Genomic DNA, 16,445 nt, shown 5'->3' with positions numbered 1-16,445 from the left:
TTCAATCTGTTTAGGGATAAATCTGACATCTAATTCTCCATTTACTCAGCAATCATCTCTCTATTGATCTCTCCCTCTGCCATGTCTGCACAGTGTTTTATAAACTTTACTATTCACCCTGATGGATTCAATAAATGCATATTTAAATAGAGAACATTTTCCTTCCACACTAAGCTGATTCTGCTTATATGAACTGATCACATCTGGACATGTGAAAGAAAGCCCTGTGAGGGGAGAGACTCGCTGAATGGGTGCAGACCCTCTTCATCTGCTGGCTGAATGTGTGGATGGTGGGCCTATGGTCTGACAGCAGGGCTGGCCCACAAAGCCTTGCAACTTGGATAGCTCAGTTGGTTAGAGTGTGGTGCTGATAATGCCAAGGTTGCAGGTTCGATTCCCGTATGGGACAGGGTCCCTTCCAACTCTATGATTCTATGATTCTAACACACACACACACACACACACACACACACACACACACACACCCATTGCAAGTTCTTCCAGTTCATGAGGAAGTAGCCCCTAGTGAGGAGCAACATAATGTATGCAACCCATAATATATTTGCTTCGTTCAGTGCCCATGTAAGATGGTGTATGTGGTGAGGAAGGCAACTGGATCAATCACAGTTGTTTATTAGGTGGGTGGGTGTCCAGGCACACTGAGGAAGAGGGGGGTTCTCTGTACACCTTTTCCTTCCTTTTGTATTACTTTTGTTAGCTCAGTTGGTTAAAGCGTGGTGCTGATAACTCCAAGCTTGCAGGTTTGATCCCCGTATGGGACAGTTGCATATTCCTGCACTGCAGGGGGTTGGATTAGATGATCGTCAGGGTCCCACCCAATGTTACAATTCTATGATTGAGGTAGGTAACCAATTACCCTAATGTACCTGGGGGCAGGGAAACTGGGATCCTTGCTTCACCAGCGGTTCTCCACCCGAGGCACCATGACACACCCCACTACTCCCTTGCTGTGCCATTTGCTCTGGGTTCATGCCTGTTTTTCAGCTGAGGATGCCAAGGTCTTAGCAAACAGCACCAAGATCCAGGCAGCTTATAACAGACATGATACCGAGATGACACGGGGTCATCCAGTTTAATCCATCATGGCTGACCTATAGTGTGCTTTGTACTCATCATAGTGGCTGGTTCTGCAGGTCTAGTGGGCCCCAGATGAAGAAGAGTCAGAACTTGAGAGCATAGTGCCTCACAGGATGCAATTTCTTTTTTTGTTCCCCACTTTTATGATCTCCCAGCACAGCCAGATAGAGTTGAAATTTCACTGCATGGAAAAGGTTAATGCCAGGGCACCTCTGTCATTTTGTAAACCTCTGCCTTGGACTGGATTTATACTTTGATTAAGGACCATGTCTCTGGTGGCCTATATGAATAAAGGGGCTAGATAGCAGCATGCCCATTAAACTATCTTCTGATTTGGCCATGGATGTCTCATCCTGTCTTTTTGGATTATGTGTCTATATATTTTCCTGTTTGGGTTACTTTTTTTGTTGTATTACAAAGTGGTGATAAGTCTCCCCTCCCCCAGTGGTTCATGTTTACTTTTTGCCGGATTAGCCATTCTTTTTGTCTTATCGGTAGGTGACCTTTAACGGCAGAACTTGTTCCTTCCTTGCTTGCCATTGGGAGTAACACTTGTGATATTTGAGATCTTAGATAAGCGTTAAGTCCAGCCTTTGTCCTGGCTCCCACTGGATGAAGGGCTTGGACTCGGATTACATTTTCTGTCAAAACCTTTCATGCTGAGATCAGTGTGATACATAAGCAGGTGCAAAGACATAGCTGCGCAAGCGAACACATTGATCCAACAGTTGACATCCTCCCTGGGCTCCTGTTAGGAGGAAGTGGAGTGGGCATGGCCTCAGCATGGCAAGCAAGAGGCATATTTCGCCTGAGGGAGCAAAAAGAACTCCGCCTGGTGGGCTGGCCATGAAACGTCTCTTCACAATGGCATTGGTGTCTCCGTGTCCTCGGTGACAGAGGAGGCAACAGTGTTAGCTTGGAGCCACACTCCTGGAGCCACTCCAGGAGTGCTGAGGGGAAAAATCTCCTCTGGCAACCAATGTGGCCCTGTGGTTTCAGATAACATATGTGTTGTAGTTGTTGTTGTTGTTGTTGTTGTTGTTGTTTAGTCGTGTCCGACTCTTCACGACCCCATGGACCAGAGCACGCCAGGCACTCCCGTCTTCCACTGCGACAAGTCTAAAAAGCCTAGGACACAAATTTTAACAGCCCTATGGTGACTCATTAACCAGAAGTAATTTAGCATTAACTCTGGAAGTGTATACAGTGGTATCTCGGGTTACAAACACCTCGGGTTACAAACACTCCGCTAACCCAGAAGTAGTACCTTGGGTTAAGAACTTTACCTCAGGATGAGAACAGAAATTGTGCGGTGGCGGCACGGTGGCAGCAGGAGGCCCCATTAGCTAAAGTGGTACAGTTTCAGGTTAAGAACGGACCTCCGGAACGAATTAAGTACTTAACCCGAGGTACCACTGTATTCGATTCTGACCAAACTAAGCTCGCTAGAGCAAACTATACATAGGAGTCTGACCTAGAATCATAGAATCATAGAGTTGGAAGAGACCACAAGGGCCATCGAGTCCAACCCCCTGCCAAGCAGGAAACACCATCAGAGCACTCCTGACATATGGTTGCCAAGCCTCTGCTTAAAGACCTCCAAAGAAGGAGACTCCACCACACTCCTTGGCAGCAAATTCCACTGTCGAACAGCTCTTACTGTCATCAGAACCAACTGATTTGAAGTTCAGCCATGCCCCTATCTGCTCCACGCCTGATGGCATAAGGTGTGGAGCAGAGAGGCATGACTTCGCCAAAATGGGGTCTCCCATGACTATTCCAGATTGATTAGTGCTGATGGGTCCCAAGTTAACCCTTTCAACTGTCAGAGCTTCTTCCAAAGAATCCGGGGGGACTGCTGTTTGTTAAGAGTGCTGTGAGTTGTAAGAAGGTCCCTATTCCCCTCGCAGAACTAGAGTTACCTGGGAAATGGTGTTGATTGATAAACCACTCTTGGAATGGCAAAAGTGACTTTCCCGTGTGCATTTGCTCCCCACTAAGCTACGGCAGCTGCAGGATCTAGTTTAAAAGTTGGCCACCGTGTTACTGAACTTGAAAGCTTAGCTGGATTCGCTAAAACCTTGCACTTGTAGCTGATAGTGTTCCAAAACAACAACAGGATTTCTTTCTCTTTCTCCCCTCCTAACCATGCAGAAGGAGGTTGTGGTGAAGCCTCATGACCTCATGGAGAAGCCCCTGGACCCCTTTGTGAAGAAGAAACGGGACGTGCTCACTAATGGACTGCCGTACCACCTGAAAAAGAACAGACTGCACCATCGCCACTACAGCTCAGACCGGGAGAATGACCGCAACCTTTGCCAACATCTCAGGAAAAGGAAGAAGTTCCTGAAAGGCCTCAGTCAGGTAGGAAGCGTTGAAAAATGTATTGGAGTGGGATGGCCTTATTTCTCTTATTTATCTGTTTGCTATTTCTGGCATTGTTTTCCCTCCTGGTTTCTGCTGCAACGTCTTTCTCCTCTTGGGGTCGGGCCCTTGAGGTTGCCTCTTTGTCAAGATGGGAATGGAATGTTGAGTCAAAGTTGGGCTGATGTTGTCTTGGGTGTTTCTCTGGTTTAATGATTCCTAAATGTAAATGAGTTGCTACTCCAGTCAATGGAACTGATGGGACTAGCGTTGTCTCAGTATTACAGGTGGCCTAGGGGGGCAACAAAGAGGCCACAGCTCTAGGGGAATGGTGTTGAGCGCCTTGCCAGAAGGTGGTGCATGCAAATGAGTTTGTAAGCAGGATTGCTTCTGGGATCTGTATCTGCTGGATTCCTCCCCACGAGATACATCCATTGCATTTGTACAACAGCAATGTTGTTGTTTTAAATATTTTTTTACTAAAATCCCAGGGGTTGGCAATTAAAGGAGAAAAAAGGGAAAACTAACTAATGAACATACACGGACAGATGAGCTGGAGATTTCAGGGTACAGAAATGACTGTTTCCAATGGTGATTTTAGATGGACAAATAGCACCCTATTTCAAATGTCGAGGTTTTATTTATTATATTATATTTTCATTTTCCCTCCCCACCTGGTAGGATCAGAATTTCATTTCCTCCAAAAGGGTTTTGTAAAATTTATTTCTTTTTAAGGAAACGGGTCATAGTTTGGCTTTGTTCATTACGACCACAGATGGCTCCAAGTGAGGAGCTTTCTCTTACAAAGTTTGGGAGGAGCCTGAGGCCTTTGGTGCCTCTGTCCTCAACCTCCTCCAGGCTCCACCCCCTTGAGAGAAATTCAGGGCCTTAACTGGCCAACCTTCTGACCTGAAGAAGGACATTCCGCCTTCATTCCATAGTCTTCTCCTGATGTGCTCCTGGTACTGCTGTACTGGTGATGTGTGGTGGGAGGCATCTAGTCCTTCAGGATCAAGGAAAAGTGCCTCTGAGAGCCTGGGCTGTGACTTTATAGGCCCTGGTGGTCTGGGAGGTTCCTCTGGGAGTTATTGTCCAAGTGCCTCAGGTGCAGTTGCCTCCAGTGATCTTCTGCAGTCTGCTCTGAGCCCTGATCTAGACCCTGCTCCATATCTGGTGCCCCCGCAGCCTCCATGTCCAGTTCACTGCTGGATGCAGGGCTCATAACAGATGCTGACAGGCACAATACAAATGGCATCTTAGGAAGGTGCCTAACCTGTTGTTGTAGTGCATAGTACAAACGTTGCCTAGATGCTACGCTGGCATGACATCTCTATGTACTGAGGATGCACTCTTGGCTTGTGCAGGGAGTTGAACTTGCTGGTTTGTAGCACAGGAGCCCTTGGCTACCCTGCCATGCCGTATGATGGCGAGAACAGCCATGATCTTCCTTCGCCTTTTCTTACAGGCAAACCCTTAACGGAGTGCTCATAAATAAGTAGGAATTTTTTTGGGGGTCATGACCATATGGTTTCTGAAATAATAGTGATCGTTTCTAGTATAAAGTGGCTTCATGGGTGTGCGTGTGCGCAAGCGCACTTAGGAAGTACATGCATCGACGCAAACATTCACCATGGAACTGCAACACCATTCAAAGAAAATTTTAAATGAACAAGTAGGAGATGGTTGCTTAACCTTTTGTATACTTTGTATACTTGCCACTCCTTGACATCAAATGGCCCCACAAGTTATTGTCCATGCCCAAATCAGATCCAAAGAGCCAGTGTGGTGTAGTGGTTAAGAGCGGTGGACTTGTAATCTGGTGAACTGGGTTCGCGTCTCCGCTCCTCCACATGCAGTTGCTGGGTGACCTTGGGCAAGTGAAGTCTCTCAGCCCCACTCAGCTTACAGAGTGTTTGTTGTGGGGGAGGAAGGGAAAGGAGAATGTTAGCTGCTTTGAGACTCCTTTGGGTAGTGATAAAGCGGGATATCAAATCCAAACTCTTCAAAATGCAAGTTTACCTGCATTTTGAACTTGGGTAGAAAGGTGAAACTACTCAGAAGTGGAGAGATGGTGGCCAGGCATCTGATCCCAACCATTTCTCCCATATTCTCCCCTCAAAGCTGTCTTTCCTCACAGAGGAAGAGACATTGCATGCCTGCTTATTCTCATTTGGACACAACATGCAACCTCTCAGTGGTGTTGAATGCCCTGCCTGATGTGAAACAAAGTGAGCTGCCTTATGAATCTTTGTAGAAAAGCTTTCTGGCACAGTTTGCTTCTTGGGAGTCCCCAAAGCATGCAAAGGTTTCTCTGATATTGCTTAAGGGAGGGTCTGATGTAGGCTTCCTCGGCCCTCCAGATGTTTTTGGCCTACAACTCCCATGATCCCTAGCTAACAGGACCAGCAGTCAGGGATGATGGGAATTGTAGTCTCAAAGCATCTGGAAGGCCAAGGTTGAGGAAGCCTCGTCTAATGTAAAGGTAGATCCAACAAACTGGACATGAGCAAACCTCTTGTCTTGCAAGTTTGCTCACAACAACATAAAGCACCCTCTGAATATCTGGCAGAAGGCACAAGCAAGGATTGGTTGAAATGAAAAAGAAAAAAAAAGACTTCTGCAAATACTGAAACGGTTCTGAACAGTTTATTATAAGAACACATTTATTATTATGATTATTAATTGTTTTATTTCTGTGCTTCTTAGCTCTACATAGTAGCATCTGGTTAGAGCCCAGTAAATATTCAGTATGTGACATTCCATATTTCCAACACAATATTTGAGTTCTGGTGTTCCAAATCTGAGAATCCTGTGAAAAGAAGACGGGAGGTTTTGAGCAGTTCCAAGTAGGAAGGAAATATCACTTGGCGCACAGTCAGAATGAGAAATTCATCTTGTTCCTTGTCGGATTGTGTCACTTTTAATGAACTGTAACGCCAGACTCCAGGCATGTCCATGTCACCTGGTGCTGACTGCAGTGGTCTTTCCACTGTTCAGGAAATGCTTCCTTGGAAGTGTTGAAGATAGCCATCTGCCCAAGAAGTGCCTCATAATATAAAGCTGGGCATTGCGCTTGTGCATCACAACACACACACACATCTGGAAGGCTTAGGAATTTAGAGAAAAGTGGGACAGGTTGGAGAGGTGTATAAAACAGCGAATGGTTTGGAGAAAGAGCATAATCTCCCTATCACATCATACTGGAACTCAGGGACCTCTAACGAAGCTGAATGTTGGGAGATTCAGGACTGTTAAAAGAAAGTACCGTATTTTGCGCTCTATAAGACACACTTTTCCCCTCATAAAAAGTAAGGGGAAATGTGTGTGCGTCTTATGGAGCGAATGCAGGCTGAGCAGCTATCCCAGAAGCCAGAACAGCAAGAGGGATTGCTGCGCAGTGAAAGCAGCAATTCCTCTTGCTGTTCTGGCTTCTGGGATTCAGAATATTTTTTTTCTTGTTTTCCTCCTCCAAAAACTAGGTGCGTCCTGTGGTCTGGTGCGGCTTATAGAGCGAAAAATACGGTACTTATTCACACAGGGCATAGTTCAGCAATGGGATTTCCCCCCCACGAGGGGTAGTGATGCTACTCATGTGTAGAGTCTACCTGGAGATCTTCCTCGTTGCTTGATCCATGCTCAAAAGAGCCCTGCCTGATGTGCATCCTGCCTCACCCTGTGAAACATTCTGCTATATTTCCAGAAGCGGTTTTTCGACTGTGTGAAAGCTCAAAGATAAGGTGGAAATGGATCGTTAGGGAAACACCCACCAAATGGAATAAACTGTTGTGTGCATGCAGCCTGGGTTGTGTGACAAGGATTCAGCTGCCAAAACTGGGTCCAGGTGTGGGAGAGAATTAAACCGTTTTGCTTCCTCCCCTTCTTTTGTTTGTCAATGGTGGGGCACACCTGTCTTCGTAGAGTGTTAGTGAGACAGTAGAAATTGAAGCTGGGAAGGGGAGAAGTGTCTGATTGGTTGTGCCAACAGTTGGGGCGGGGAAGTGAAGCTGATGAGTTTGGATTGCGTCTTGCTGTGCTGTTCCAAGGCAAGTTGACAGCAGTGACAAGCGATTTACAACATGCTATTTAAAGTTTTGGATTTGCAGCCTCAACGTAGACGTGTGAGTGCTCTTTAGCAACTGCTTTCATTACTCCCCATCCAAGAACTGCTAATTGAAAAGAAAGCAGTGGGTGGGTTTCAGAGAAGGAGGGAAGAACGGATTGACGTGACTGTATCAAATACACAGGCTTCTATCCTGGCTTTATTTTGACAATCTTATTAACTTAAGATTGGACTCCACCAGAATTTATGCTGCCTGCCAATCCCTCTGAAACAAATGTATATGCCTGCCTTCTAGGGATTTATCAGTCAAAGGCATATAGAGCTCCCTGGAATATAATCCAAGATGTTTTAAGCATGCTTGGAAGCCCTAGTCCTACTCAGTGTTGGAAGGTCAAGGGTGGGGGTAGGAGTGTTTAGCATGCATGCAGACATTGCAGTTTTGGGATGCTCCAGGGCACTGCTGTTGTGCTCAGGTTCTGTTTACGGGCTTCCCATAGGGCCAGCCGGCCAGCCATGGTTAGAGCAGATGGGTAGACAAGATGGGCCACTGGCTTGATGCAGCAGGTTCCAGTTATGTTCCTAATAAGGATCTCAAGTGCTTAAGAACTTGGAGATCCACCACCAACTAGAATAAGGAGTAGTGGTCTAGATCAGTGTTTCCCAAACTTGGCTCTCCAGCTGTTTTGGGGCTACAACTCCCATCTATTCCTAGCTAGCAGGGATCAGGCTGGAACCGACAACCAACAATGTTGCTCCCGCAACTTGGGACTGGTGCTGGCTGGCTTTTATCTCCCCCGAGGCATAGGGCAGACCCGATCCTCAGGTGACTTGCCTCTCCTGGCCTGGAGGCGAGCACTCCTCCTGCAGGAGCTTAGTTCCCTCCGCCTCTCTGCCCTGAGCCTCTGCAGCTCAGGAGAGGCTGGAGGGTTACCGGACCCAGAGGCAACCTCACCTTCCCCTGACGGGGCTGAGAGTGGAGCACCTGCAGGCAATGGGTCCTCCATCACCTCAGGGGCCAGAGCAGACTCAGCTGGTGCCTGCACCTGAGGATCCAGCACAGGTGAGGACTCTTCAGGCTCAGGGCCCAGCCGAGATTCAGCTGGTTCTGGAGGCAGAGAATCCTGTGCAGGCTGGAATTCCTCAGGTTCAGCCTCCGAATCTGATTCCCAGGCCATCACAGGTTTGTATATGGGTGTTGCTCAGTGACATGCTCGATGATGCCTGTGTCTCTCCTATAACAAGTGTGGCCAACTTTCCCCCCTGATGAATGCCACATTGTCACTCAGTTAATATATCAGGGACTGCCTACTAACTGCAGGTGGGACCGGAGTCAAATGTAATTGGAGGAGTCACTTCTCTTTGTTATCTTCCTCCCTTGACCAGTAGATTACAGCTGGAAGAATCACTTTTGCCAGAGGTTTGAACTGATGGCTTGCAGGTAGCTTTTGGACTTTGGCTGGGGCGGGGGGGGGGGGGGCGCTAAACAATTTGGAGAAGGGGTGGAAGCTGTCCACTGCTGCCATGTGCGACTCTTTGTTCTGCTAAAGCAAACAGCTATAGTGTAAGAATTATTGGATATTCATACATGGACACAGGAAGCAGCTGAGACAGACTATTGTTCTGCCAAACTCATTATTGACTACACTGGCTGGCAGGGGCTCTCTGAGGTTTTGGACATGGGGTCTTCCCAGCACTACCCGGCGATGTTAAGGGCTGAACCTGGGTCAGGTTGCAGACACAAAGTACAGTGGTACCTCGGGTTAAGTACTTAATTCGTTCCGGAGGTCTGTTCTTAACCTGAAACTGTTCTTAACCTGAAGCACCACTTTAGCTAATGGGGTCTCCTGCTGCTGCCACGCTGCCGGAGCATGATTTCTGTTCTCAACCTGAAGCAAAGTTCTTAACCCGAGGTACTATTTCTGGGTTAGCGGATTCTGTAACCTGAAGCGTATGTAACCTGAGGTACCACTGTATTAGAGTTCGCAACTGTCTGCTCTGATCAGAAATGGAAACAAAATACCTCACATAAAATATGGGCTGGTGGGAGGAACCAGAGCTGAATTTTTCTTGGATGGAGGCGGAGGAGACTTTATTGCAGACGCTGTTGAATATTGTAACATCTTGAAGAAAATGTGTTAAATTAATTCTGTTTGGTATCTTACCATCTGGCCCATGATAGCTTACATTAAACACACACATATAAAAACATAAAGTGAACACACAGACACACCTTTACAGTTTTGCAGCTGAATCGCTTGACTGATGAATCTGAGTTCCATCGCATTTTCTTTCGGGGTGCGCATAAGCTGAACCCCCTTTTTTAAGCATTCTGTATGGGTGGGTGTGAATCAGATAATCTCCGTCTTCCATTGGGACTAATTTACTCAACAGAGTATTGGCTGTTTGGTACCCACATCAGATAAATCTATAATGCCCGCAAAGGCGTCGGACAACGAAGAGTCAAACTCCAGTGCTTTTACAGAAGAAAGATATTCATTGTGGTTATTCTTCAAGTTTTGGAGTTCAAAACTCCTTCTTCAGGAGCTATAAATTTATTGGAAGACCCCTCCCCCAAAAAAATCTCCCGTTGTTCTGTAAAACTGAATTCAAAATCTAGCTTTAAGCAAGTTGTGAGGTAACTTTTTTTCTTTTTGCAACTCTGCAATGAATCTGAAAGAGTTTTGAAGTCTGAAACACAAATGCAACCTGCACACCTGTAGTGGGAGCACCAGAGCTTGTCTCCTCTTTGCCTGACTCATTGTTGTACTTCTTTCCTTCGTCCGACATGCGCATGTACAGTAAAATAAATGTGTATACAAGAAAATGAGGGAAGGGAGTTAAGAAAAGGGGCTTACTACTTCACACAGCATGTAGTTATGGAACTGACTCCTAAAACATACCCTTCAGCATTTCCCCGATGAAAATAGGCATGTCCTTTTCAATAATAATAATAATAATAATAATAATAATATTTATACCTCACCCACCTGACTCGGTTGCCCCAGCACTCTGGGCGGCTTCTAACATATATAAAAACATTAAGCATTAAAAAAGCTTCCCTATACAGGTGTCTTCTAAAGGTTGCATAGTTACCTATTTCCTTGGCTCGGGGGTCACATAAATCCATACTGTCAGGGAACTGCCATCGCAGTCAGGAGTGGAGGAAGGGCTCCTGAGCGAGGCTGGAGAAGGTCCCAGCAGGAAAGGAGGGGACTCAGTGACCGGGGAAGGAAATCAGCATTACACCAGGGAGAAAGGCGGGCGGAGGCGGGCTTCGGAGGGATGGCTCCAGGACTCTTCGCCAGAGACCAGCGGGGAGAGCATTGGTCCTCCACTGCCCACACCCACCCTGTGCAGAAGACTTCCACGCAGGGAGGCTAGGCGGAGACTATCCGTCAAGGAACTTTTATGTTGGAAGAAGTTCAGGAAACGCCCACTGACGGATTCTGCCAGTGACTGAGACAGACGCGGAATCAGGACTGTCCAGCCAGGGAAAGGTTTTTCCAGGCAACCTCACCGAGAGTGGCGGCAACTTACGCACGAGCAATTACACATTACACATACCCTCCAACATCTCTTTGTTGAAAATAGGGACATCCTACAGAAAAGCAGGACGTTCTGGGATCAAATCAGAAACTGGGACAGCTTCTGTAAATCTGGGACTGTCCTTGGAAAATAGGGACACTTGGAGGGTCTGCTAAAAGAGGCAGTGATGGCCAAGAATGTGGTTGGCTTTCAAAGAGAGTTAGACAGTCTCATGGAGTGGCTCATCACCAGTGGCTACTAGCTATGATGGCTCTGTTCTGTCTCTGCTTTTGGAGGCAATATGCTTCTGAATACCATTTTCTGGAAACCACAGGAGGGGAGAATGCCATTGTGCTCGGGTCCTGCTTGCAGGCTTCCCCTAAGCTTCTCGCTGGCTATAGTGAGAACCAGAAAGCTGGTCTAAATGGGGGTTTGGCCTGACTCGGCAGGTTCTTCCTATGTTCCTACATCCTTATACTTTAGTCGAATGTTCCCTGATACTTGGAGCCTGGGGAAAGAGAGGGTCCATGTGGTATCATGCAGTGGCGTAGCGTGGGTTGTCAGCACCCGGGGCAAGGCAAGTAATTTGCGCCCCCTAACCCGTGGATTTGCGCCCCCTAACCCTAATCCCCAGATGTTGCGCCCGGTGCGGCCGGCCCCCCCTGCACCCCCATGCTACGCCACTGGTATCATGTGAAACATATTTGTTAATGCAAATAGAGGCAGGGAGTTAATAAAACCATATTAATTTCTATAAGCAAAAGATGGATGCTGCTGAGAAAAGCTTCCCCCAGAGGAGTGGCCGTTTAAAGTTACAACCCATCTTGAGTTTATGATGACAGTGTATTATTTTGTTTTTTGATTAAAAGATGATTATTTTCCACTTTTAAAATTTGGCACCGGCAGGGTTGGAAATTAACTTTTTGCATTAGTATTCAATAAATATTGCAAATGGTCCTGGCCTACATTTAGCTTTCAAATAACAATACCCTCGGGTGTAATGATTGGAAGTACGTTTGTACTGGAGGTACCAATGGGCCTGCTATTTCCACAAGCCGTAAAAGAAATGACGTTGTGTTGCACACTGTTTTACAGCCCCTCGTAAAACATTTCCTGGGGAACGGAATAATCATCATAATCATCCAAGACTGGAAGATGAGAGCGTTAGAATAAACTCTTGCTCACCAATGCTATAAGCATGTGGCACAGTGGCAAAAGGGCACTTGCAAGTTAGGGAAAGGCATGCTCATCAGTCCTACGTCCAGTGCCGGATTTACGTATAAGCTAAACAAGCTATAGCTTAGCCTCCCCTCCCCCCCCCCAAAAAAAAAATTGAAGGAAAAACAACAACCCTGGATGTACATTTCCAAAATATAAGAAAAAAACAAGTAAATTAAAACCTACATACAGCAACAGTGTCTTTTGTTGCGTAGGCTCCTATTTGTTATGTGCAAATGGCTTTAGATACCCATTAAAGGTAAAGGGACCCTTGACCATTAGGTCCAGTCGTGACTGACTCTGGGGTTGCGCCGCTTATCTCGCTTTATTGGCCAAGGGAGCCGGTGTACAGCTTCCGGGTCATGTGGCCAGCATGACTAAGCTGCTTCTGGCGAACCAGAGCAGCGCATGGAAACGCTGTTTATCTTCCCACCAGAGTGGTACCTATTTATCTACTTGCACTTTGACATGCTTTCAAACTGCTAGGTTGGCAGGAGCAGGGACCGAGCAATGGGAGCTCACCCCGTCACGGGGATTCGAACTGCCGACCTTCTGATCGGCAAGCTCTAGGCTCTGTGGTTTAACCCACAGTGCCATCCGCACCCCCATAGATACCCATTAGGTCCATAAATTACCATATAGCATATATTCAACACAAAGAACAATTTGCTGTTGACAAAGGACAGCTGAACATATAAAGGGCCCTATTACTTTCAGTAGCTTAGGGCCTCATCAAACCTAAATCCGGCCCTGCCTACGTTTCTCAGTTACTTCTAGGTGTGCATCCAATGAGGCAGTTGCCACAAGAGAGAGGCCCCGCCTCTGGCCTCAGCTAATGTATCTCCTCCATCCAAGCTGTGTGCAAGCAGACAAAGACTCCACCTGCATGTCACCTTCTGCTCCCCCCTCTTCAATCCTCTCCTGGTCCTGGGGCAGCAGGAGGAAATATGGAAGCCCCTGACTCTCCACCAGCCTGACCTCTCTCCCCTTCCTACTAAACTTGTTCTTCATTCTCCAATCCTCCAGCTTCTGCTGCCTCTACCTCTCAACTCTCAGCTGTTTCAGGCTTCCCCAGATCACTGATCCCTTCTCCTAAGTCAGTCTCCACCCCTCATTCTCCCAGCACCCACTCCTCAGTATCCAGCCACCACTCCTCAGGGTTCAGCCAGTCCCTGACATTCAGTGACACTGTTCTGTGGCCTTCCATCATCTTCCGGTACCTGCTGCAAAGCACTCTAACTTAGCTCAGCCAAAACATAGGCTGAACATCCAGGACTATTTATCTTGGCAATTTGTTGACTTCAACGGCGTTGTTACAGGGAAGTGGGGAGGAGGGAAGGGATAGTACAGTAGGTTCCTACAATTCAATTCCTAAACCATAAACCTTGTGCTGGTGGCCATTAAGAAATTTGCAACGTTTTCTTGCTTCCTGATGTCATCCAGTTACTTATTCACTAAATACTGTATATTTAGCTTATGACCTTTCGGAGACACTTAGAGCAACAAAAAGAATCCGAGCAACTGGAGAGGGGAAAAGTCAAGATCTTAAAAGCAGCCAGTTGTCTGACCTCTTTCTTGCTTCTTAGAAAATCTTCCTGCTCTGTTCTTACTATACAGCGTATGTATTTTTCATAAAGCCTTGGCTGCATTTTGACTAGTGATTTAGCTTTCCTTTTACTCCAGTTAAACCTGTGGTTGTGTCAAGATCCTCACTGTGTGGCTCCTGCCGATTTATTAGCAAAGCACCCCACAAGAAAAAGCTCGACCCATATCCACAGCATGAATTTAAAACACCATGAGAGTGCTTTGAACAGTCATGGCTTCCCCCAAAGAATCCTGGGAAATGTAGTGTGCTAAGGATGCTGTAGAGTTGTTTGGAACCCCCACTTCCCCTCACAGAACTACAGTTCCCAGAGCAATTTAAGCACCTGGACAGCGGTCTAAGCAAGCACACAGGTGGCCCAGGTACAGTCTCCCAAACCATGGTGCTACAGTTTTAACTTCGACCTTAATCATGTGACCTAAGGTTAAACACTCGTGTGAAAGAGCAGAGAACAGCAACAGTTAATCATTAACCTAGCTAGAATCTCAGAGAGCTCTCTTCTAGCTTAGTATATGCCAGTGGAATTTTCCAATGTTAAGCCTTTCAGCAATCTACATACAGTGGTACCTCGGGTTACATACGCTTCAGGTTACATACACTTCAGGTTACAGACTCCGCTAGCCCAGAAATAGTGCTTCAGGTTAAGAACTTTGCTTCAGGATGAGAACAGAAATCGTGCTCCGGCGGCGCTGCGGCAGCAGGAGACCCCATTAGCTAAAGTGGTGCTTCAGGTTAAGAACAGTTTCAGGTTAAGTACAGACCTCCGGAACAAATTAAGCACTTAACCTGAGGTACCACCGTACAGGCACTCTCCATTTCAGTGTGCAATTGAACAATTATACTTAACAGTGACTGTCACTGCAGAAGTTTCTTCAGTAAACTAGTTTGGAGGGTGAGGAATCTTCCCCCAACATTGTTAAATTCTCAGTTTGTTGGTTGGGATTTTCTGTTTACTCACTATACACTGTAGAAGCCAAGAGGTCTTACATCTTCATTTTATGTCTGCCCTTATAGCAAAGGGGTAATAGAAAATCCAAAACAGTATGGCCTTAAGAGTATGCATTACTGAGTCCTAAGGCATAAATAGATTCCCTCTGTAGTTGAAAATCTTTTATCTCCTCCTCCTTTCCTTGCTGGCTCTTCCTTCTTTCAATATAGAATTTTTCTTGGTTCAAGGTCAAGAATCGTATTAGAATGATTGACAGATATTTGTGGCTTGCAATGGAATAATATGTAGTGTTCCTTGCATTTGATGGATGGGTTTTCTTCCTTATTTATGGATGGCTATATAAGCATAGACCTGTCTCATAATTTCCTTATTCCTTTTCTCCATTTTTCATTGAATTCCAACGCCAAATAGTGAGAACAGCACAATAAATGTGACATTTCCCAGTCACTTTCTCCAGCTGCTCTCACTATTCAGACAACCCTAGATCCCATTAAGGAGATCTACATGCAGGAGGAGACTATGGCCAACCTATTACTTACTGAAACAGAAGTTACAGGTCCAAATTGGCTGCTCATCAAAATGCAGATCTGATGAGTACATTGTGTTGCTGCCGAGGGAATGGACCCTTTGGAAACTCAAAGGGTCTGATCCAGCAGGCTTCCATTAAGCGGGCATCAACCAAGCACTGGGGGGTGGAGGAACTGGAATCAGAACAGGAGGGTACAGCCTGGTTGTCCAGGACTAGGTGGCACTTCTGCCTCTAGGAACAGACCCGTCCTCTGTGACACAGTGTGCATCTGCACATTCAATGTCACACTTTCTCATTTTCCCCCAGCCACAAGTTCAGTTCCCTACAGTTCCACATCAGTTTGCAACTTCCTTAAACAAATAAGCCTTCATGAAAATTAATCATCATTTTAATGTGGATTTCACACAGCACACACATTTTTGTAGGCAATTTTGCTAAATATGCGCACTTTTACAAGCATTGTTTCTCTCTCTAATGTCATGCATTTATTTTTTTGTTTTCACAAGTAATATGCATGTTTATGCATGATTTAGCCTAGCATATGCATTAAAAAAACAAGACAAAACATGACTGGTGGCTATGTTTTGGCTCTTATATCATTTTGTAAAGTGTGAATTGGGTACGTTTGCCTTCAAATGCAAACTGAATGGGATTTCTTGCCCCATCTTGCTACCCTGTGGGTAGACTCTCCAAGTCTGTTTCAAGGAATACAGAAAAGTCACCTGGAAACAACTCTAAATAAGGTTGGTGGCACAATGTCTCATTCACCCTAATTTGTCAGCCTCTAGTGGTAAATTGGTATTTAGGGACTCCAGAGATGAGGAGCCACCACTGAAGAGCCTCTCTCTCTTTCTCCCTCTCCTGTGGTGATCCAGCAAATATCTGGGTACTAGTGGTACAGGGTTTTCAAAGGCTTTTCAAAGGCTAATATCAGCACTTTGGACAGAGCTTGGAAACTTACTGGGAGGCAGGAGTTCTTTCAAGATAGGCAAGGTATGATCTCCTGATCCGGTCCCTGTTAGCATCACAGCCACAGTGTCTTGTGGTTTTCCGGGTGGTCTTCAAAGGCAAGACCCACACAGAGTGCACTGCAGTCAGC

General features: G+C 46.2%; 1 protein-coding gene across 5 annotated transcripts in view; it reads left to right on the top strand.

The window, feature by feature from the left end:
* AUTS2 (activator of transcription and developmental regulator AUTS2) overlaps positions 1 to 16,445 on the top strand; it is a 679,139-nt gene that overhangs the window by 125,964 nt on the left and 536,730 nt on the right. For all 5 annotated transcript variants that reach the window (XM_082201187.1, XM_082201185.1, XM_082201186.1 and 2 more), the window contains exon 2: positions 3,253 to 3,462. In XM_082201187.1, the coding sequence (XP_082057313.1) occupies positions 3,253 to 3,462 (210 nt within the window). The remainder of the gene's footprint in view (positions 1 to 3,252; positions 3,463 to 16,445) is intronic.

This window comes from Podarcis vaucheri (genome assembly GCF_965113315.1).
Source record: "Podarcis vaucheri genome assembly, chromosome: 15".
Lineage (NCBI taxonomy): Eukaryota > Metazoa > Chordata > Lepidosauria > Squamata > Lacertidae > Podarcis > Podarcis vaucheri.
This window is presented reverse-complemented; position numbering and strand designations above follow the sequence as displayed.